Genomic DNA, 24,747 nt, shown 5'->3' with positions numbered 1-24,747 from the left:
TCTCCCCCTCACTCCGTCCCCTCTATCTCTCCGCTTCACCCTTCTCCTCCCCCTGCGTCCCCCGCACTCCCCTCTCATTCTCTTATCCCTCATGCGCTATCTTCCCGTCACTCTCCCTCCCCCATTCTCTCCCTCATTTTTCACCTATTCTCCCCCTCATTCAACCTCCCATCGCACTCTCCCCTCACACCATCTGCCCTCAACCTCACTCCCCCTCACTCGCTCTTCACTGACCCTCTCCCTCACTCTTTCTGCTCACTCACTCTCTCATTGAGTGTATTTAAGACAGAGATAGATATGTTCTTGATTGGTAAGGGGATCAAATGTTATGAGGGAAATGCGGGAGAATGGGGTTGGAAACTTATCAGCCGTGATTAAATGGTGGAGGAGACTCGATGATCAGAATAGCTGAATTCTGCTCCTGTATCTTATGGTCTTTTCAGTTTCACGCTCACTGTTAGCGTTTACACTATTTACACTATTATTATTACACAATTATTTACACCAGTCCCCCGCTCTTTATTAGCTTGTGTACGTATTAGTTTCAGCATTCCAATGATTCACAATTATTATTTAACTTATTAACCAATAAGCATTTAATTGTAAATAACTACAGTTATTCATATTATAAAATCAGGTATATCCATTACAATTACAGAGCAGCAGCACTAACCCTTTCTGTTCCAAGACTCAATAACATAGATCATGTCACAAACTGAGCAGTATTCAGTTAAAACTAGCACAGACCAGACAACACAATAAAGTTAGTTTAAATTGAAATAATAGATGATATGAATAGTTTGTTCTGAAGAAATGATACTAATTGGAAAGTGATTAATTCATAGTCTTTGAAGAATTTCCCCGATTCAATGTGATGCTTTTAATGGTGTAGAATATCTACCCACTTTTCAGCGCCGGCATCTGCAACTGTAGATGGATGAAAAGCAACAATCCGACAAACACCAGGTAATATCTGGTAAAAAAGGTCATGGTAAAATAACAGTTTGATAAATAATGGCAATATTTGACATCATGCATCTGTCCTGAGATCTTTGGGATAATCCAAAATAAATCATACATTCAGCAATTAAATAAAGCTGAGGTGAGTGTGCAGGAACAGAGTGAAATTGTGAATTCTAGCTTTTTATGCTATAGCTCTGTATCTGCTCAGTGAGATATAAGGAACAAGGAAAGAGGGAATCGCATTTCCGAGGCTCTGATCCTGTGCAATGCTGCGCCAGTGTTCCTGTGTTGCTTTCGTTCGAGGGATGTCTGTTTCAGAGGAAATGTTATCACTTGTTGTCCAACTTAAATGTTATTTGGTTACAGGGCGCTGCGATTTCATTAACCGCTGCAATGCGTGGGTTTGTTGCTTGATAGTGGTTTGTGATGTGCGTTTCTGTGGGTTTATGGCTGCGTGTTGAGAGTATTTAAGAGAGATTCTGTGTTTCTCTCTGTGTCAGTACGTGGATAAGAGTGTACAATTGTCTGTGTTTGAGAGTGTGTGGGTGTCAGTTTGGGCCTGTGTGTCTGGAAATAGGTGCAGGTGTGTTATCTTGGAAACAGGAATTACAGAGTGCAGCAGAGTTTACCCACTCCCATTCTGAATGGGATTAGTGTCTGATAACTGCACCAAATGTACACATTACAGTCTGAGATCATCCCCAACTACAATCTCCAGACAATATCTCCCACAGGGAATGAGGGAACAGAGTTCATGGACAGTGTCTGGTGATAAAAGGGTTAATTCACCAGCCGGGATTCCTGCTGCAAACTCCAATCCCTGTCAATATTGTTCAATATTCACGCTGCAGGAACCGGTTCCCAGATGCAGACATGGGACTTACTGAACTTGTCTGAGGCTCACAGAGAGCAGCGCCTGCAGTAGCTGGGAGCCGCCAGCAGATGGTGGCAGTGTGTCACTTTAATCACCAGATAGTGAAAGAGGTTTTGAGGAGAGGCTGGTGGAGTCTTTGATTCATTCACAGAGACAGAGAGGAAACTCTGACAAGATTGACCAATCTGCCCCCTGCTGGGTACTGTCAGAATCACACACACACTGTTCTCTCTCTGGAGAATGATCTCTGCTGCTCCATTTTGAAAGGAGGTTGAAGACTCTGTTGCTGAGAACACTGACAACACATTGCTGCTGAAACAATGGTTTGCAGCAATCTTTCCTTCAATGTGGAGACTAAAACTACAACAGTTTTCCAGCTGGGAAACCAGGTAAGCAGGGAAATCAGTGCCAGGCTGGAGGGGCTGATGGAATAGGGAGGGAGAGGGGCAGGAATGAAGGGTTTGGAAGGAGCTGTCGAAGATCTTCACAATTCAGGATTTCACTGTAACCGGTGGAGCAGCAATGTTTATAGATTGAAATGTTCACACTGTCACTGTCAGTCCCCGTCTGGATCCCTGCAGCGGCTCCAGCTGCCTCTTCCCATTTGGACTGAACTGATTCCACTCCAGCCTGAAACAGATTAAAGATGAAACAGGAAATAAACAGATTGAACAACAGAGTAAATAACAGGAGACTGGAGTTAATGGGACAAATCTTCTGGTCTCTGGATCGCCAGAGACCAGACACACATCCGAAGATGAGCATCGGGACCCTGTGGATGTCCTGACGCACTGATCTACCTGGGAATTGTCCCAGAGATATTAACTACTATTGGGGAACTCCCCTGCTGCAGTTAGAGTCAGATACTTGGGACAGATCCACAAAGTTTACCTGGATAGTTACTCAGGTAATGTTAGACAGCTCACCACCTGGGCTAATACCTGAATAGCACAACCGAGTCCCCCAATCACTTCCCACTGATCCCCATACTACACCTCCCACAATCTGACTAGACCCACTCATAGAGTCACAGAGGTTTACAGCATGGAAACAGGCCCTTTGGCCCAACTTGTCCGTGCCACCTTTTTTAAAAAAAAAACCCGAAACTACAGTTCCACCCATATAGACTCAGTGGCTGAACCCTCGGATATATCCCCTCTCAGTACGGCCGTGATGCTTTCCCTAATCAAAAGTGCAACTCCCCCTCCTCTCTTACCTCCTGTTCTATCTTTCTGATAGCATCTGTACCCTGGAACATTGAGCTGCCAGTCCTGTCCCTCCCTTAGCCATGTTTCAGTAATTGCTATAATATCCCAGTCCCATGTACCCATCAATGCCCTGAGTTCATCTGCCTTGCCCGTCAGGCCTCTTGTATTGAAATAAATGCAGTTTAATCTGGACTTCCCTTGCTCTCTGTCTTGCTTCTGTCTGATCTGTCTGGTACTAGGATTACTGACACTGCCTTTACTAATTAATGTGCTCTCTTTAACTTCCGTGCTGTCCTCAAACTTCTCTTTTGTTTCCCTACTGCTTTGGATCCCACCCCTCTGCCAAACTAGTTTAAACGCTCCCGAGCGGCTCGAGCAAATCTCCCCGCCAGGATGTTAGTCCCCCTCCAGTTCAAATGTAACCCATCCCTCTTGAACAGATCAGCCCTTCCCCAGAAAAGATCCCAATGATCCAAAAATCTAAATCCCTGCCCCCTGCACCAGCTCTCAAGCCAGTCATTCATCTGCCTAATCCTCCTATTCCTACTCTCACTAGCACGTGGTACCGATAGTAGTCCTGAAATTACTACCTTCGAGGTCCTACACGTTAGCCTTCTGCCTAACTCTCTGCATTCACATTTCAGGACCTCATCCCTTTTCCTACCTATATCGTTGGTACCAATATGTACAACGACCTCTGGCTGCTCACCCTCCCCCTTAAGAATGTCCTGCAATCGCTCAGAGACGTCCTTGACCCTGGCACCAGGGAGGCAACACACCATCCTGGAGTCTCGATTGCAGCCACAGAAACGCCTGTCTGTGCCTCTAACTAGCGAGTCCCCTATTACTACTGCTCGCTTGCTCTTTGCCCGACCCTGTCCCACAGCAGAACCAGCTGTGGTGTCACAGGCCTGGCTACTGCTGGTATCTCCCCCTGACAGGCTATCACTCCCGTAAATCATCTCTCCCTCCCCTCCAGCCCGACTACCTCCCACTAGCCCTTGAACAAATCTGACTAAACCTCCCAACTTGGCCTCATCCGTCCCACCCTCTCCTGACCTGACATAGAAACATGGAAGATAGGAGCAGGAGGAGGCCATTTGGCCCTTTAAGCCGACTCCACCATCCATCACAATCATGGCTGATCGTCCAACTCAAAAGCCTAATCCTGCTTTCTCCTCATAACCTTTGATCCTGTTCACCCCAAGTGCTATATGCAGCCGCCTCTTCAATACATTCTTGACTATATCTCTGACTTAAACTGATTACTCAAAAACCAACCCCAACCCACTACTCTCCAAAGCTATTAACCAATCCCAACCCCCGACCACGTAACCAAATCTAACTGGACACCCAACATTACCAACTCCCAGCCACCATCCAAACTGCTGATTAACCCTCCAACCCAACACAATACAACTCGACCACCCTCCCGACACCCAGAACTAATCCTTGAACCTCTCCTCAGCTCCCTGACTAACCATTCATCCAGCGACACACCAACCCATTCACTCCCACAATCAACTAACACTTATGGAGCTCCCCGGGGTCACTGTGCTGTAAATAAGGTGTGCTCGCTCTACGTGACTCCACTCTGCTCTGATGGAGATCGCCTGGGTCACTGCTGTAAATAGGGTGCGTGCTCTCTCTTCCCCGACTCTACTCCGCTATGATGGAGCTCCCCGGGGTCACTGTGCTGTAAATAGGGTGCGTGCTCTCTCTTCCCCGACTCTACTCCGCTATGATGGAGCTCCCCAGGGTCACTGTGCTGTAAGTAGGGTGTGCTCTCTCTCTCTTCTAGGACTGTGCACTGATGGAGTTCCTTGGAGTCACTGTGCTGTAAATAGGGTGTGTGCTCTCTGTTCCCCGACTCTACTCTGGTGGAGTTCCCCGGGGTCACTGTGCTGTAAATAGGGTGTGTGCTCTCTCTTCCCCGACTCTACTCTGGTGGAGTTCCCCGGGGTCACTGTGCTGTAAATAGGGTGTGTGCTCTCTCTTCCCCGACTCTACTCTGGTGGAGTTCCCCGGGATCACTGTGCTGTAAATAGGGTATGTGCTCTCTCTTCCTCGACTCTACTCTGCTCTGATGGAGCTCCCCGGGGTCACTGTGCTGTAAATAGGGTGTGTGCTGTCTCTTCCTCGACTCTACTCTGCTGTGCTGGAGCTCCCCGGGGTCACTGTGCTGTAAATAGGGTGTGTGCTCTCTCTTCCTCGACTCTACTCTGCTCTGATGGAGCTCCCAGGGTCGCAGTACCGAAGATCCTGGGAGAAATATGCAGCAGTTTCAGTTTGGGAGAATTTTCACACATACCATTGCTGCTACTTGGAAGATTCAGGCCCATTTATACTTTAAATCGATTTATATTTTAATTGTTACACTAAAAATTCACACAAACACTCACTCGATCTCCTCCAGACTGCTGCAGGTCAGTATGAGGCGGCGGAGAGCAGGGACAGATTGATCTGTGAAGGAGTTGAATCCCAGGTTCAGAAACCTCAGTGTCTGTTTTGTACTGAGAGCGGAGGCGAGATCCTCAGCACAAGAATCTGTGAGAGCGTTCTTATACAGACTGGAGACCAGAGAGAGGAATAACAGGAATCAGGCTCAATCCCCAGTGTTTTAAACAATACTGTTAATAACAATAATAATGTATTGTATCAGACATTCCAAAAACACAACCTGCATTTCTGTAGAATGAATAAATACTCAATGCTGAAAATGAAATATAAATAAACTGGAAATGCTCAGCAGGTTCGCTAAATACATGTGAAGAGAGAAACAGGGGTAAAGTTTGAGCTTCCATTGGAACTGGGAACGGGCAGTGAATTGACAGGTTTGAAGTGACAGCGGTGGGTGGCTGGGGAAGAAACAAAGAAAGGACAAACTGGAATTACAGGAGTGATTAAATGATAAAAGTGATGATGGGACAGGACCACAATCACAGGATCTCCATGTCCTCACTCGGAGTGGCTCGGGAGGGACATGGGATGGTCAGTGGTTTGGGAATGCAGTTTGTGGTGAGGTTGAAGATAATGGCTGTGATTTTACCAGAAGCTCTGAAGTCCCAGCATGGGGATTGGAAATGGGTGGTGTGTCCGTGTGGGCAGGATAGGCAGAGTTATGAAGGTGATATTGTCAGAGGGGGACAATTAACGGCTGGCAGGCAGGGGGAGCTGCCCACTGAGGCAGCCCGGGCACGGGGCAGTCCCGGTTCAGGCAATGCCGGCACCATCTCCAAAGGCAGCAGGACTTTCAAACACAGCAGCTCTGGAGGGAGCAGCGAGGGAGCTCTGCTTACTGAATGAGGGACTGAAATGTCAGAAAGCAGAGCAAGGCTTGCACCGCCCCCCCCCCCCCGCCCCCCCCCCCCCCTGGAGGGGCTCCTCCCGGCTGCTCAGGCTCGGAGGGAGGTCCTGTTCCCTCAGGATGGGAGGAGATTATCCCATCGGTACAAGCCAGTCTGGATGGAGATTGCTGGGAGGTGAGCAGGTTTCAGACACGTGGTTACAGAGTGGAAAAGGATCAATGTCCTGATGTGTTCTGCCACGGTGAGTGCAGCACAGCCTGATATGTGAATAAGGATGAGAGGGAAATTGTGGAAAGAACATCTCCACCCAGACACTGGCAATGCAAAGGACTTGCAGAATGTCACTGGCTGTCCTGTCTGGAGACAATACACATCTCTGTAACCTGTGCTTAATGCTGCCTTCTCTCACATTATCTGTCTCTTTAAGACCTGGTTGGCTGTAGGGATTCGCATTCTAATCAGTATTCTGGAACTTGATTTTGTGTCTCTGTGCCCTGTTTGAGAGCAGATTTCCACTCCATCTGACGAAGGAGCAGCGCTCCGAAAGCTAATGGTATTTGCTACCAAATAAACCTGTTGGACTTTAACCTGGTGTTGTTAAAACTCTTACAATGCAAAGGCAGCAGTGTTGACTGTCAGAGACATGTCCGTTAGGCTGGTACCAGCATAGGCTGGAGCAGGGCTAACCAACATATTCACTGGGCAAACACACGTCAATGTTTTTCTCACTCAAGGGGCCGATGAGTAAATTTCAGAATGATAAAGTTTGGCACCGCAGAAATTTCAATTAAAAACTAAACTGAGATATGAAAAGAAACAACTTGCTGAGCACAATAATGAGTAATAAATAAAGATGATTATTAGAGTTTAATCCTCATCAATCACAAATTGTTTCTCTCCCACATTTGCTGCAGATTGGCTCAAAAACCTATCAGCAGCAAACATGGGAAAGAAACGAGATGTGATTGGAGGAGCAGCTCCATGCAGATTCTTCCATTCAAACTGAACTGTGTGACTGAGATTCTGGAAACTCGCTCCGGGGGCCGCATTGAGGGGCTTCGAGGGTCACATTCGCCCCTTGGTCCACACGTTGGACAACCCTGGGCTACTGCATGTGTTTGATGGGTGAGTAACAATTTATGTGTTTGGAAAGAGAGCAAACATCATCAGGGAATGAGTGAAGAAGAGTGGAGACATCCAGGTCTTGCCATCCTTACGCCAATGGAAGATGAAGTGCTGGATCAGGAAGGCCTGGGGGCAGAGTGGGTAATTACTGCTGGTGGGATGGGTTGAGTGGGTGGCCTAATGAATGGGCACAGGAGAGCGTCTGGTGAGGACAAAACATAGAGCTTGTGTATCCATCACTGGTCACAGAGAGCAGTCTGAAGGACGTATTGGGATAGGAACAAAATACCTCGGAACAGCAGAAGGCCATTCAGCCCCTCGAGCATACTCCATCACGGCTGATCTAATTATAGTCTCAACTCTTTTCCCCGTAACCCTTGATTCACTTCTCAATCCAAAATCATTCTTAACTCAGCCTGGAATATATTCAATGACTCTGCCGCCACTCGTCTCCAGGGAAGAGAATTCCACTGACCAGCCACCATCTAAAAATATAAATTTCTCCTCATCTCAGTCTTAAGGGACTAACAATTACATTTTAAAATCTGTCCCCTTGTTCTGGTCTCTCTTACAAGAAGAAACAGCCTCTCAGCAACCACCCTGTCTCATCCCCTCAATGCGATCACCTTTTAATCTTCTGAACTTTCATAGATACTGCTTCAATCTGCTCTAATTTCCCTCGTAAAATAAACCTCTCCATCCCAGGAATCAGCCGAGTGAACTTTCTCTGAACTGGTTCCAATACAATTCTATCCTTTTTTAAGTAAAGAGCTCAACACTGTACACATTACTCCAGTTGTGGAGCCTCCCTGAGCCTCTCCACATCCCCTTGAAACATCTTTGCATCCTCCTCACAATTCAGATTTTCACCTGGTTTTCCATTATTCGCAAATTTGGAAATATTATATTTGATCCCCACATCCATATCATTGATGTAGATTCTGAGTAGCTGAGACCCAAACACTGATCCCTGCCGTACTCCACTAGTTAGAGGCTGTCAACCCAAAAATAACCCATTTATTCCAACTCCTTGTTTCTGTCCATTGATCAGTTCTCAATCCATGCTGGTATATTCCTCCCAATCCCACGTGCTCCAATTTTATTTAATAACCTCTTGTGTGTGAATCATGCAACTGTAGAATCCCTAGTGTAGGAATCGTCATTCGGCCCATCGAGACACACTGACAGAGGAACTTACCACGGTCCACTCCCCATAAACTCACTAATTTACTGGGGCTAATCCACCGAACCTACATATCTTGGGACACGAAGGGCAATTTTACCATGGCCAATCCATCTACCATCCATATCTTTGGAGTGTGGGAGGAAACCGCAGCACCCAGAGGAAACACACACAGACACGGGGAGAATGTGGAAACTCCACACAGTCACCCAAGGCTGGAATTGAACCCGGGCCCCTGGCTGTGACGCAACAATGTTAACCACTGTGTCACCGTGCCAGCCTTTCATAAATCCATGTTGGCCCTGTCTAATCCTGCCATTAATTTCAAACTGTTCTGTTATCACTTCCTTTATTATAGATTATTATAGGATTTCCATACCATCAATGTCAGACTAATAGATCTGCAGTTGCCCGGGTTCCCGTAACCCCACATATTTATGCCGCTAATCCACCTAACCTACACATCTTGGACACTAACGGGCAATTTAACACGACCAATCCACCCAACCTGCACAGTTTGTTTGGACTATGGGAGGAAACAGGAGCAGCCGGAGGAAACCCACACAGACACGGGGAGAACGTGAAAACTCCACAGACAGTCGCTCAAGGCTGGAATGAATCGTGAATCTGACGCTGTGAGGCAGCAGTGCCAACCCCGGTGCCACATCTTCACTTAATCTAATACACTCCTTGAATTAGCAACGGCTGGAACACTTCTGCTGCTGTTTTTCAAATGAAAGGAATGTATTTTTGTTGGAAACGCCACACATTTGCACATCACCATGTCTAAAACAGCTTGTTGTGTGATTGGCACTGGAACGTGCTTCTCCAAGAAATTGCTTGAATAGATTCTGTGAACGAATCTTCTATTCAACTTTTGACAATCTGAGTGATTTATACAGTAAATGGAAGAAGCCACAGGAGCATTGACCTACAGAGGGATCTGTGTACAAGTCTACAGATTCCTGAAAGTGGCAACACAGGTGGATGAGGTGGTCAAGAAGGCAGACAACATGCTTGTCTTCATCGACCGGGGCATCGAGTGTAAAAGTTGTCAAGTTATGTTACAGCTGTATGAAACTTCAGTTGGCCACATTTGAATATTGCTTGCAGTTCCGTTCGCGACACTCCCAGAATGATGTGGATGCTTTGGAGAGGGTGCAAGGAAGGTTTACCAGAATGTTGCCTGGTCAAGGACGGTTAGGTTACGAGGAGACGTTGTATAAACACAGATTGTTTTACTACAAAAAGGGAGGCTGAGGGGTGACCTGATGGAGGTGTCCACAATTATGAGAAGCATCAATATGGTGGATAGTCAGAGACTTTTCTCCAGGGTGGAATGGTCAACTACAAGAGGGCACAGGATGAAGGTGAGAGGAGCAAAGTTTGGAGGGAGGTGTGTGGGGTAAGTTTTCACCCAGAGGGTGGTGGGTGCCTGGAAGGCACTGCCAATGGAGGTGGCAGAAGCAGGCACGTTTCCAATGTCCAAGGTGCATCTTGGTAGATACATGAACAAGAGACAAACAGAGGAATAGAAACCGCAAATTGGCAGTAAGTTCTGGGTCTGAATAAGCGTTAGGAGGCGCCACAGGCTTGGTGGGCTGAAGGGCCTGTTACTGTGCTGTTCTTTGTTCTTCTTTGTACATGAAGATTAAAATCACCCGTGGTTATTGCAATATGTTTTTACAAGGCCCCATTATTTTTCCTGTGTACTGTGTCGGAGATTGTGACTGTTGTTAGGAGCCTATAAATGATTCCCACAAGTGATCTTTTAACTTTGTTAAATCTTATCTCTATCCAAACTGATTCTGCATCTTGAACTAAGTTCACCTCTCGCTGCTGTACTGACATCTGTTCCTAACAGCCAGACTCCACCACCATGTCCTGTCCTCCATTTACTGTCATCTATTCACTCTCCCCCTTTTCACAGATCAATGGATGTTGTGTCCGGGGAGAGCTGTGAGCATCTGAGGAGGAGGAGAGAACCTCAGAGGGTGAAGCATAACATTATTCCCCCACTCCCTCAACATAAGGATTTGTGGGACTGACATCCCATTGCTCAGGGATCAGAGAGAGAAGCAACAGGAGTCAGAGGAAAAGCAGTTTTCCTTATTCATAACTGACGCCAATAGTAATGGGTTTTTTATACAAATACCAGTGGTGAAATTATATTGTTGAATATTCAGTTATTATAAACACAATCTCACACAGTCTGCTACTTACTCCAGTTCCTGTATTTTACAGTCCGGATTCCTCAGAGCCACAGACAGCAGTTTCACTCCTGAATCTCCCAGGTTATTGACACCCAGATTCAGATCTATCAGCGAGCGGTTTGTCCTGAGAGCAGAGGCCAGGTCCTCGGCACAAGAATCAGTGAGATCGTTACCACGGAGACTGGAGATCAGAGAGAGAAAGATAACAGGAATCAGGGTAAATCCAGAATGTATTTAAGAATAAGATCATGAACAATAATAATGTACAGTGCGGGATATTCGCGAAACACAACTTCAGTTGATACAGAAGGCAAAATTCTATTGATGCTGTAAATCTGAAATATGAATAAAATATGTGGAAAATCTCAGCAGGACAGGCAGCATCTGTGAAGAAACAGATTTAGTTTCAGTTCAATTAGCTAAAATTAAAACTTGGGAGTAGCAGTGAATTAAATTGTTTGAAGTGACAGGGAGCTGGGGATGGGCGGGTGACAAGAACAAAATGGAAGTGCCGGAGTGATTAAATGACAAAAAGGATGATGGTGAAAGGGAAGAGCACAGGATTCCCATGTCCTTACCCTGAGTCACAGGGAGGGACATGGGATGGCCAGTGGCTCAGGAATGGAGTGTGTGGTGGGGTTGAAGATGATGAGAGAGAAACCTTTTTCACGATGCCAGTGGTTCGGGTCTGGAATGTACAGTCTGGAAGTGTGGTGGGGGCAGGCTGATTCGAGGCATCACAGAGGGCAGTCGATGAACAATCGAATGAAACAATGTGCAAAGATACGAGGAGAAGGCAGGAGAATGAGACAAATTCCTAATCCTAGTTTGGTGAGCCGGTGCAGACACATTTCGCCTCGTGGTGCTCCGCAATAATTCTGTGAAGATAATGGTTGGAAATGTATGGAGATTTTAACTGGAAGCTGGTGATGTTGCAGTGTCAACAGGGTTAGGTAATTTAGCCAGTGTCCACAAAGGGCCATTGGTATCTCTCTCAGGTAGAATCAGAGAATTGTTACAGAGCAGAAGGAGACCATTCGGCCCATGCTCTCTGCACCGACTCTCTGAATGTGCAATTTACTAAGTGTCATTCCCCCAAATTCTCCCCGTAACCCTGCACAATCTTCCTATTCAGATCATAATCCAATTCCCTTCGGAAATTTTCAACTGAACGTGTCTCCACCACACTCCCAGACAGTGAACTCCAGCCCTTAACCACTCGCTGCGGGGGAAGTCCCGGTTCAGGCAATGCTGGCACGGGCAGCACTTTGATAGGCAGCAGCTCTGGAGAGACCAGTGAGGAGGATCTGGTTAAGACCACAGGGCTGGAATGGGAGGAGAAAGGTTAAACTCAATTCAATGATGCACTTGGCAATACTTGGTACTCTTCCCCAAGGCGACGCGAGTCTGGAGCAAGTTTCTGTTCTCTCAGGACTGGACAGTATCTGCCACATCAATCCAAGTATATCGGGATGGAGATTACTGGAGACCTGAGTAGGCGTGGGTTATATGGTTGCATGAGGCAAAAGGATGAATAACTTGCCAAGTTCTGACAAGGTGGTGAAGCATTTTACAGCATATAATCTGAGGCATATGGGGTCGAATGAGAATGAAAGTGAAATGGTAGAAAGGCCATCCCCACACAGACACGGGCACTGCCCAGACAGCAGCATCGACTGTCAGAGACATGTCAGCCTCTCTCTGCAGAGTTCTAGTTAGTCAGATAACTCTAGCACTGTGAGAATGGGATGGTCACAGGCAAGAGGCTTTCCCTGCGTAGACATGATGGTCAGTCAGGTTCTCACCAGCATAGGCTTGTGTCTTTGATGGGAGAGTAACAATGGAACTTTATGTGCCTGTAGAAGAGAGCACGAAACGTCAGGGAATGAAGTAAAAATGATGACAGCGTCCAGATCTTGTAATCCTTACACGTAGAATTAGCAGCGCTGGAGCTGGGAGAACAGCAGATAGTGTGGGAAATCGCTGATTGTGATACTGGTTGTGGAGCTGAGAGTGTGCGGTCGAATGGATGGACACAGGAGACTGGTGCCTGCAACACATAGAGCTTGTGTACCCATCACCGGTCACATGGAACCGGCTGAAGGACGTGTTGGAATGTACATTTTGTTACAAACTATGTCTTGAAGAAATATACTGAATATTGAAGGATATTGAATTTGATGATCAGCCATGAACAAAATGAATGGTGTAGCAGGCTCGAAGGGCCGAATGGCCGACTCCTGCTTCTAGTTTCTATTTTAATCATGTTTCTCTGCAGGTTATGTTGTCGGCACCGTGCTATCTGTAGCCAGTTTCCTTTATTGTTACTGAAGCAGTATAATTGACATCATGTTGATTTTAATCTGAACTAATGCAGTGTTCTGTTGTTTCAGTGTTTCCCCTGGGATGGCAGAGTAGAGCTTGATTGCGGGTGATTGACAGGTTATGTCATGTGACTGAGGGACAGCTATTTTTCACAGAACATTCTAGTTTCAATTCTGCTTTCAGAAGCTGCTTGAAGTTCAGACAAACAGCATTGCTGTTTCCCTCTCTGAAGTTGGAGTTTTTGCTGTTTAGGTGTTGCTGTGTTGGAAGCTGTCAGAGACTGGGGTTACCTCTCTGCGGTTGGGCTGTTCGGAGGCGACATCCTTCTCTGAAAACAATTGTCTGTTGGCTCTCCGGAAGTGGTAAAAAGCTGGAAATCGGCATCACGTGAGCTTACTTGTTTTTGTGCTAACTAATGTTGGAGAAGGGTGTATGTCTGTGGGTATTGCTTTATATTGGAACAACAGAGATAGCTAGCTGTTAAGAGTTATACTATGTCATGTTTAAGTGCTGCAATTGGTAAAGGTTATGCTAATTCTTGTTGTTATATTCTAACTGCGTTCTTAAATAAAGTGTGTTTGATAAAAGCATCCTAGTGGGTCACTTGATTCATACCTGGAGTGAAACACCTCATGCTCATCAATGCCAAAATCAAATGTAAAACCAAGGGTTCAGGCTAACCTCACAAAACACCTTGGAGTTTCTGGTCTGCATCTTAACAATTGCCTCCATTCACTCTTTACTCTTCCTCACAAATCAAGGGTTGTGTGACTGGGTGACGTGTGTCCCCCTGTAAGCATGTGAACGGGTCCTCAGAGTCACCGTCACATTATTCCCCTACACCCAGGGCACAAAAATCAATGTGATTGACATTCCACTGCATTGGGATCAGAGAGAGAGAAATCACAGGAATCAGTGAAAACTCAGGTTCTGGTTCATAACTTCCAACCCCTGGGCCTTTATAGAGTTTTTCAGCACAGAAAGAGGCCCTTCGGGCCATCGTGTCTGTGTCAGCCATCAAGCAGCAATCTATTCTAACCCATTTCCAGCACTTGCTCCATGGCCTTGTCTGCTGCGGCATTTCAAGTGCTTGTCTGAATGCTTCTTAAATGTTGCGAGTGTTCCTGACTCCACCGCCCTTTCAGACAGTGAGATCCAGATTCCCACCACCCTCTGGGTGAAAAAACTTTTCCACAGAACCATAGAATCCCCACTCTGCAGAAGACTCCCAATCGCCTCATCGACTCTGCACTGACTGTCCGAAAAAGCCAGGCTCACACAACTGCTTATCACTGGACATTTATCATGGCAAATCCACTGAAACTACATATCTTTGGACATGAAATGATAATTTACCATGGTCGATCCACCTAACCTACACATCTTTGGACTGTGGGAGGAAACCAGAGTACCTGACGGAAACACGCACACACGGGGGGAACATGCAAGCTCCACACAGGCAGTCACCCGAGGCCAGAATTAAACAAAGTTCCCTGACGTTGTGAGGCAGCAATGCTAACCACTGTGCCATCTTCAATTCTCCTCTGAAACTCCTCCCCAATGCCTTAAAGCTATGCCCCTGGTTATTGTCTCCTAAAACAAAGGGGAAAGGTTTATTTCTATAATTTGATACAACTGCACATGGTCGTCCCCCAGCCTTCCCTGTCTGAAAACAATAACAGGAGCATTGACATACAGATGGATCTGTGCGTACTTGTCCACTGATCCCTGAAAGTGGTAACACAGGTGGATAACTTGGTCAACAAGGCATGCAGCATGCTTGCTTCATTGGCCAGGGGATCGAGTATAAAAGTTGGCAAGTTATGTTACAGCTGAATTAAACTTTAGTTGGGCCCAACATGGAATATTGCGTGCAGTGCTGATCGCCAGACAACCAGAAGGATGTGGCTGCTTTGGAGAAGGTGTAAAGAAGGTTTACAAGGATGTTGCCTGGTCTGGTTAAGGTATGAAGAGAAGTTGAAGAAACTCGGATTGTTTTCACTGGAAAGACGGAGGCTGAGGGGCGACCTGATAGAGGCAGATATATGGTCGATAGTTGGAGTCTTTTCCCCAGGGTGGAAAGGTCAACTACAAGACGGGACAGTTTGAAGGCAAGAGGGGGAAAGTTTAGAGGAGACGTGCAGGGAAAGTTTTCACAGAGAGAGTGGGGGGTGCCTCGAATGCACAGCCAGTGAAGCTGACGGACGCAGGAACGTTCCCAATGTTCAAGGTTTATCTTGATAGAAACATGAACGGGAGATGAACAGAGGAATAGAAGCTGCGTATGAGCAATAAGTACTGGGTCTAAATAAGAATGAGGAGTAGCCGCAGGCTTGGTGGGCCGAAGGGCCTGTTACTGTGCTGCATGGCTCTTTGTTCTTCTTTGTACATGAATGTTAAAATCAACCGTGATTATTGCAGAATGTTTTTACAAGACCCCATTAATATTCCTGTGTCCTGTGTCGGAGATTCTGAATATTGTTCGGGGCCTATAAATGATTCCCACAAGTGATCATTTAACTTTGTTAATTCTTATCTCTACCCAAACTGATTCTGCATCTTGATCATTGGAACTAAGTTCACCTCTCGCTGCTGTACTGACATCTGTTACTAACAGTGAGACTCCACCACCATGTCCTGTCCTCCATTTACTGTCATCCACTCACTCTCCCCCCTTTCACAAATCAATGGATGCTGTGTCCGGGGAGAGCTGTGCACATCTGAGGAGGAGGAGAGGACCTCAGAGGGTGAATCATAACATTATTCCCCCACTCCCTCAACATAAGGATCTGTGGGACTGACATCCCATTGCTCAGGGATCAGAGAGAGAAGCAACAGGAGTCAGAGGAAAAGCAGTTTTCCTTATTCATAACTGACGCCAATAGTAATGGGCAGTGTTTTTTATACAAATACCAGTGGTGAAATTATATTGTTGAATATTCAGTTATTATAAACACAATCTCACACAGTCTGCTACTTACTGCAGTTTCTGTATTTTACATTCCGGATTCCTCAGAGCCACAGACAGCAGTTTCACTCCTGAATCTCCCAGTTTATTGTAACCGAGATTCAGATCTATCAGTGAGCGGTTTGTACTGAGAGCAGAGGCCAGGTCCTCGGCACAAGAATCGGTCAGAGCGTTTGCATCGAGACTGGAGATCAGAGAGAGAAAAATAACAGGATTCAGAGTAAATCCACAGTGTTTTTAAGAATAAGGTAATTAACAATAATAATGTACAGCGCGGGACATTCAAGAAACACAACTTCAGTTCATACAGAAGGCAAAATTCTATTGATGCTGTAAATCTGAAATATGAATAAAATATGTTGGGAGACTCTCATCAGGTCAGGCAATATCTGTGAAGAGAGAAACAGATTTAGTTTCAGTTCAATTCGCTAAACTTAGAAATTGGAAATAGCGGTGAATTAAATAGTTTTAAGTGACAGGGAGCTGGGGATGGGCGGGTGACAAGGAAAGAACAAAATGGAAGTGCCGGAGTGATTAAATGATAAAAAGGATGATGGTGAAAGGGAAGAGCACAGGATTCCCATGTCCTTACCCCGAGTCACAGGGAGGGACATGGGATGGCCAGTGGCTCAGGAATGGAGTGTGTGGTGGGGTTCTGGAATGTACAGTCTGGAAGTGTGGTGGGGGCAGGCTGATGGAGAGTGAGTATTCTAACTGAGTGCAGTTAGACAGGGACACCAGGAGATGGAGACAGTGAGTATTCTAACTGAGTGCAGTTAGACAGGGACACCAGGAGATGGAGACAGTGAGTATTCTAACTGGGGCTCAGGAATGGAGTGTGTGGTGGGGTTGAGGATGATGCGACAGAAACCTTTCTCACACTGCCAGTGGTTCGGGTCTGGAATTCACAGCCGGGAAGTGTGGTGGAGGTCGGCTGCATCGAAGCAGTCAAAAAGGAATTAGATGATTTTTTGAAGATAGGCAATGAGCTACGAAAATGGATACGACAAAAAGGCTGGAGAATGACACGAATTTCGAATGTCAATTTGGTGAGCTGGTGCAGACACGATGGGCCAAATGGCCTCATTGTGCTCCGTAAGAATTCTGTGGAGACAGTGGTTGAAAATGTTATCGATATTTCAACTGGAAGTTGGTGATGTTGCCGTGTGGACAGTGTTAGTAGCCACATTCCCCAATGAAATCTCTCCAATAGAAAGAGACACAATTTGGTACATGTCGCTTCAGGGATACAACTTAGTAAACGTGGGGATATGGGAAGAGTTGGGACTCCATTAACCCCACAGCCAGTACGAGGACCAAACCCTCAACAACAGCGTCATTCTACATCACGCTGGAGACACCGAACCAACTGAACTAACCACACAGAGCCAGAACGGGCACAGTAAATGTCTGACAGGTTCGGGAAATCCGTCCACTCAGGCAGCACAGGCAGAATCACAGTATTGTTAGAGAGCAGAAGGAGGCCACTCGGCCCATCGTGTCTGCACTGACTCTCCGAATGAGCAATTCACTAAGTGGCATTCCCCCACCTTCCCCCAAATCCCTGTGCATTCCAGAGCTTAACCACTGGCTGCAGGGGACAGCACAATTCTGGCAATGCTGGCACCAGATTTAAAGGCAGCCTGCAGCGCTTTTAAAGGCTCTGAAGGGAGCAGTGAGGGAGCCCTGGTTAATGAATAAAGGGCTGAAATGGCAGAAGGCAGATTAAACCCAATTCGCTGACACTTCCCCGGAAATTCTCAAGGCTATTTCGGTTTGGAGGAAGGTTCTGTTCCCTCAGGACTGGAGAAGGATACCTGTCACATCAACCCAAGCAAGTCTGGATAGACACTGCCAAGGGTCTGAGCAGTGGCTGCAATGAGGCAAAAGATGAATAATCTGATATGTTCTGACAAGGTGAGCGTTAAGCCTACAGGCTGATATGTGAATAAGGATGAAAGAGAAATTGTGGAAAGACCATCTCCACCCAGACACTGGCAATGTCCAGATAGCAGCATCAATCTTCAGGAACATGCCAGCCTCTCTGTGAAGGGTTACATGGAACATAGGACATAGAACAGTACAGCACAGTACAGACCCTTCGGCCCACGATGTTGTGCCGAGCTTTGTCCAAAACCAAGATCAAGCTATCCCACTCCCTATCATTCTAGTGTGCTCCATCTGCCTATCCAATAACCGCTTGAACGTTCCTAAAGTGTCCGACTTCACTATGACAGCAGGCAGTCCATTCCACACCCCAACCGCTCTCTGAGTAAAGAGTCAGTCAGAGATGGCTGCTGCACTGCCGACACTGAGTGACCATCCTGGTCGTCCCATGATGGGCAGTCTAAATTAGCGTCAGGTTTGTGTGTGTCTTTGATGGGTGAGTAACAATGGAAATTTATGTTCTTGTAGAAGAGGGCACAGAGCGTCAGAGAAGGAGCCAAGAGTGACAGTGTCTGGATTGTGTCATCCTGATGCCAATGGAAGATGCAGTGCTGGAGCTGGGAGACCTGGAGGCTGGGTGGGCAATCGCTGATGGTGAGATGGGTTGTGGATACAGAGAGAGTGAGTGAGTGAATGGATGGGCACAGGAGAGGCTCTGCTGCTGAGTCCCAAACCTGGTGCTTGTGTGTCTTCCATTGGTCACATGGAGCTCTGGGTTAGGAACAGTCTGCAGGACATGTTGGAATGTGCATTACCCTCTAACATTCTTCACTCTCTCACAAATCAACAGCTGTGGTGAGCGGGAGACAGGCGTGTAGCTCTGAAGATGGGGAGGGGTCAGAGGATGGATTGTCACATTATACTCTATAACGTCCGCCAGAGCAGATAATGTCTCTCACGATTAGCAAAGTGGTTACAATCTGGCAGCACAGGAGAGCACACACAAACCCGAGCAGCTGATGGAGGCAGGAATAGCTGAGTTCACTCACACTCTCGAGAGGACAGGTCATTGTCAGCTTCAGGAAGATGAAATGTGACTGGAGTCTTTAACAATGCAGCAGATACTGGAGCTGCAGCGTAAGGTATTTTAACATCCGGTGGAGTTTCCAAAGGCTGTGTGTATCCATACATAAAGGATGGAGGAGTCAATCCAGGCCAGCAGTGTTACCATGTCTCAGGTCTGAGCACAAATAGCATCCTCCACAGAGAGATTGGTGACCTTCATGGAGAGTCACATCCAGCCTATCACCCACAGGAAATACACATGAACCTGCATGTTCTCACCATCTCCATGAGCTCTGTGGAACACGGGCTGTGGGAGGGGTGGGAAAATGTGCCTGGAGTAACTGCCAGGAGCTCCCCAGCTGAGCAGGGAGGGTCAGTTTGCCCTGAATGGATAGAGGAGCGGCTGCCTGCAGTATTCGGGAGCTCCTCTCAGGATGCCCCTGGTGTGGGCAGTGGGTCCTCTTCTGCTCCGACTGTGACACAAGCACCTCACGAAGCTATGATGACAGAGACAACTCCAGCATCTGTGCAGAGGACCCGCAGTTGGCCGGATCCTTCCAGGACTCAGGAAATCCGAGGACAAAGGCCACGGTCATCGAAATTCCCAGAGGAGAGGAGAGAGGTAAGATGCTGCCTGCAGCTCAGCGGAAAGTGCGGGGATGGCGGTGGTTGTCATGGTGGGGTTGCTTCCTTGGGTTTCACAGGATTATACTTTGTTATTACTGGTCACTTTGTTATGTCTGTATTTTGAGTAAATTCAGAGATGGAGCACCACTAAAAAACTCCTTCACCATATTACTGGGTCTTTAACAGTTCACTGGGAATGTGAGATGGGAAATACAGCACTGAATCAGGTCAATACAATTCCAATACCTTTGTTTCATGTCGTGACGGCTCCAGGGAAATTATAAAACATTCACAGAAACAGCAACAGTGCTGGAGATGGTGAAGATTTATTAAACTGAATGGCTGTGAGAGTTAAGGTTCTTGGAAAACATGTCTGCATTACTGAATCTCCATCCTCCCTGACACATATCCCATGTCCCTGGCCTGTGGTCCATGGGGTTCCTCATCATGAAGCATCTGGTCAACATTGTATTGCATCACACTTTGTTCAAAGCTTCTCCACTCTAGATCCAGGTTGTATGGAACACAGCACAACACCTGGACATTTGAGACCCTCGCTGAGTATATTAAATAGTTCCACCAGATCTATCTTTAGAATTCCTCTGGCCTGTGCAATGGTCACACAATTTGTCCTGTCGCAGCTGTTTTTTCTCTCTTCCGTGACTGTGTTTGGGTTACACACAGGCACAATTACCCACCTCTACAGTGGGTAGCGCTTGTCATTATTAATTCTTTCAAGGGGTGATGGTATCACTGGCAATGCCAACACTTGCAGCCCATCCCCAATTGCTTTTGAGAAGGAGGTGGTGAGCCATCTTCTTAAATTCTGCAGAGCATCTCGTACAAAACCGCTAGGAAGGGACATCCGGGATTATGATCCCGCATCAGTGATGGAAAAGCAATATATTCCAAGTCAGAATGGTGTGTGGTTTGGAAAGAAATCTGAAGCTGGTTGGTGTTCCATCCTTCTGATATCCTTGGCCATCTCAGTGATGGATAGTGCCTGTTTGGATGATGCTGGCTCAGGAACATTGGTGAGCTGCTACATTCCACCTTGTATGTGGTAAAATACTGCCACTGTGCGTCAGTGGTAGAGACAGCCAATGTTTAGTTTGGTGAATGGCCAGCTGATCCAGTGGGCTCCTTTTCCATGGATGAGCTTCTTCAGTGTTTTTGAAGCTGCAGACAATCCAGCAAGATGAGCGGATTCCATCACACATTCTGACTTGGAGATGGTGGGCAAAAATTTGGGAGACAGGAGGCGAGTTCCTCATCTCCGAATTCCCAGACTGTGATCTACCCTTGGAGCCATAGTGTTTACAGTTCAGTGTCTGTTCAATGGTCCCAGTGCGCCCCCACCACTCAGGATGTTGATGGTCGAGGATTCAGCGATGGTGCTGCCATTCAATGTAAAGGGAATATGGTTAGATTCCCGTCGTTTGGAGATGGTCCTTGCCTGGCATTTGTGCAGTGAAACATTACTTGCCATTTATCAGGTGAAGCCTGAAAGTTCTTCAGAGCACAAGGCGTTAGCTCTGTCGAAGAGTCATCCAGATTCGAAGGGTTAGCTGTTCTCTCTCCACAGAAGCTGTCAGACATGCTGAGCCTTTCCACCATTTTCTGTTTTGTTCAGGTCTTGCTGTTTATGGGCATGGACTGCTTCAGTCTCTGAGGAATTGTGAACAGTACTGAGCATTGTGCATTCATTAGTGAGCGTCCTCACTTCTGACATTATAATGGAAGGCAGGACATGGATAAAGCAATTGAAGGTGGTTGGGATTTGGACATCACCCTCAGGAACTCCTGCAGTGATGTTCATGAGGCACTGGAAGGATGACATTTTTCTGATGATCAAGAGCAGACTGATGGAGAAGCAATTCATCAGATTGGATTTGCCCTGTTTTTTTCCACATTGTCCGGTAGATCCAGTGTTGTAGCTGTACTGGAACAGCTTGGCCAGGGGAATGGCTAGTTATGGAGCACAATTCTTCAGTACCATTGCTGGGGTACAGCCAGGCTGACAGAGTTTGCAGTATGCAGCGCCTTCAGTCATTTCTTTACCTCACATGCAGTGAATCAAATGGTCATCTGTCATGTTGGGGACCTCAGGAGGAGGCCGAGATTCATCATTCTACTCAGCACTTCTGGCTGAAGATGGCACTGATGCTCTGGGTTCCCTCATCAGGAATGATGGAATTCTTGTGGCATGTTTATAGAATCATAGAATTCCCACAGTGTAGAAGGAGGCCCTTTGGCCCATCGAGTCTTCACCAATTCTTTGAAAGAATATCATATCCAGGCCCTATCTCTGTAACTCCACATATATGGCCCACTAATCCCCGAAACCTACACACGCTGAGGTACCAAGGGACAACTTAGCATAGCCAATCAACCGAACCTGCACATCTTTGGACTGTGGGAGAAAATTGGAGTACCCAGAGGAAACCCACACAGACACTGGGAGAATGTGCAAACTCTACACATCAAGTCACCCAAGGCCGGAATTGAACCCTGGTCCCTGGCGCTGTGAGGCAGCAGTGTGAACCACTGTGCCACCTTGTCGCCTAATGTAACCGGCATGTCCAACATTTTGTGGCATGTCTAACACTATTTATGACTGGATATGGCAAGACAGCAGATCTCTGATCTGATCCATTGGTTTTGGTGTGATTGAGCTCGGTCTATCATATGCTGCGTCCGCTCTGTGGTCTGGTGGCCGTGTGCTGGAGCTTCACATCTCATCTTTAGATAAACCCAAGTCTCATTTGGTAGTACATGTAAAGAAAATTAGTCGTAGTAACACAGTACTGGTTGCTGGGGAAAGCCACTGTCAGCTTCCTATAAATGAAAAGGTACAGTTCACCTCTCCTGCCTGTTTCCTGTCACTCAGATAACTTCATATCCAGGCTGCCTTTGTCTCTTTTATTTCATGGTCTCCAACTTTGCTCCCAAGCTTATTTTGTGTCTACTAATAGCGGACAGTGTTTTTAATAACACAAATACTGACAGCAATGGTATATTTAGTATCATTGTTTGTGTTCTTAAAAACAATGTCCATTATTGATAGGGACATCATTCAGATTATTCTGCACTGTGATTATTGCCATTGCCAGCTGAGCTGTGCCTTGAACTGCTGGGCTGTAAGCTCTGGAATTCTCTTCATAACCCTCCCCACCTCCATCTCTGCATTCTCTTTTCAGATGCTCCTTAAGCTCCATTTGACGTAAATTTGAGAGTGGATCCCTCGGGGTAAAACTCATCAGAATTCCATGTAGTTTGTAATCTGCCTCACCGATATACTGCAGTTTTCTACATTTAATCAAACTGAGAAGCCGACAGACATAAACATCTATAATCTGAATGACAAATTAAACTAAATTGAACATGCGACCAGCCATATCTGGGAATTCTATAAACATTTAATTGTTTTGTCCATCTTTTTTATTCTCATGAATGGATTTGAGAATAATTATAAATGATTAGTTAATTCTTTCACTCCTGAATCTCGCAGTTTATTGTAACTCAGGTTCAGACACATCACTGACGGGTTTGCACTGAGAGCAGAGGTGAGAATATCTGAGGCTGTTACTCTCCAAACTGGAGATCAGAGAGAGAAAGATTTCAGGAATCAGAGTGAATCCGTGGTGTTTAACACGAATACTGACAGGAATGATGTGGAATGGTTATTAATGACACGATTACTGACACTGATAATAATTTACAGTGTCAGACATCCACTGATTATTAACAGAATCTCACACAGTCTGATACTTACTCCAGTTTCTGTATTTTACATTCTGGATTCCTCAGAGCCGCAGACAGTAGTTTCACTCCTGAATCTCCCACTTCATTGCGACGCAGACTAAATGGAGAAAGTGAGAAACACATTAAATTCAGATTAATGTTCAGCAGAAAAAATAGCTGGATCTATTTTTGTGTCAGGAACGAGTGGTGACCTGATTCAAGTTACGATATTATATCTCATCCAAGTTGATCTTTCTCTACACCCCAGCTGTGACTGTGACACTGCATTCTGGACTCTTTCCTTTCCTTCCCTATGTACGGTATGCTTTGGCACTAATAAATGTGACAATATTAAATTAGATAATATCAAACCCTTTCTGTTGAATGGAAAAGGCAATAGTCAGCATTGAAAAATGATGAACAATTAACTCTTTTACACCTCTCAAAATGTATATTTTGTTTAATTGTCCATGGGATATGGGTGTCGCTGGCTGGACCAGCATTTATTTCCCACTGCTAATGGCCCCTAGAGGAGGTGATGCCCACATCCTGTGAACAAGCAAGTAACGTTTAAACATGTCCCACATTCTGGCCTCATTTCCTGATCATCAGAATTACCCTCCTGAATCTCACTGACCCTGCCAAGATTCCAAAAATTCAAATCATTTCTGCTGTAAATCCAGGATTTTATGAGAATTGTACATTTCACAGAGGGTTAAATGATAAAGCTGTGAGAGTGGATCGCTCGGGATTCCCCGTGCTTCTTAACTATTGACATTATAACATCTGTATAATATCTCAGGGCGAGTTAAAGTGTGAAACTGTGCTTACTGTTGCTTTAAGGTCCATATCCTAAATTTGATACAACAAGGAAAGAATATTCTCCCATTAGAAAGTTGAAATATTTCTGTTTGATTAGTTTATAGGGGAGGGGTGTCTCCCGCTACATTCCACAGTAAACAGGCTCTACATTTTCTGCAGGTCTGGCTCGTGTTCTATCTCCGGGAATTACCATGAGTTCTTACTTCCAGTCAATCCTCACATTGAATCATAGAATCATAGAAACCCTACAGTGCAGAAGGAGGCCATTCGGCCCATCGAGTCTGCACCGACCACAATCCCACCCAGGCCCTACCCCCACATATTTACCTGCTAATCCCTCTAATCTACGCATCTCAGGACTCTAAGGGGCAATTTTTAAACTGGCCAATCAACCTAACCCGCACATCTTTGGACCGTGGGAGGAAACCGGAGCAC

The 24,747-nt window shown here is 46.1% G+C and overlaps 1 protein-coding gene across 2 annotated transcripts in view; it reads right to left on the bottom strand.

Annotated features, from left to right (window-relative positions):
• Positions 1-575: 575 nt before the first annotated feature.
• LOC144483453 (NACHT, LRR and PYD domains-containing protein 3-like) overlaps positions 576-24,747 on the bottom strand; it is an 85,022-nt gene continuing 60,850 nt past the window's right edge. The window contains exons 8-12 of one of the 2 annotated variants that reach the window (XM_078202144.1): positions 23,522-23,608; positions 16,181-16,351; positions 10,885-11,055; positions 5,448-5,615; positions 576-2,467 (exon numbers count right to left, since the gene is read on the bottom strand). In XM_078202144.1, coding sequence (XP_078058270.1) covers positions 2,380-2,467; positions 5,448-5,615; positions 10,885-11,055; positions 16,181-16,351; positions 23,522-23,608 — 685 coding nt within the window. In that variant the 3' untranslated portion in view covers positions 576-2,379. The remainder of the gene's footprint in view (positions 2,468-5,447; positions 5,616-10,884; positions 11,056-16,180; positions 16,352-23,521; positions 23,609-24,747) is intronic. The other variant, XM_078202145.1, reaches the window with a different exon arrangement.

This window comes from Mustelus asterias, unplaced genomic scaffold, assembly GCF_964213995.1.
Source record: "Mustelus asterias unplaced genomic scaffold, sMusAst1.hap1.1 HAP1_SCAFFOLD_69, whole genome shotgun sequence".
In the NCBI taxonomy this organism is placed as follows: domain Eukaryota; kingdom Metazoa; phylum Chordata; class Chondrichthyes; order Carcharhiniformes; family Triakidae; genus Mustelus; species Mustelus asterias.
Note: the sequence above shows the minus strand (reverse complement) of the source record. Positions and strands in the feature narration are given on the sequence as shown.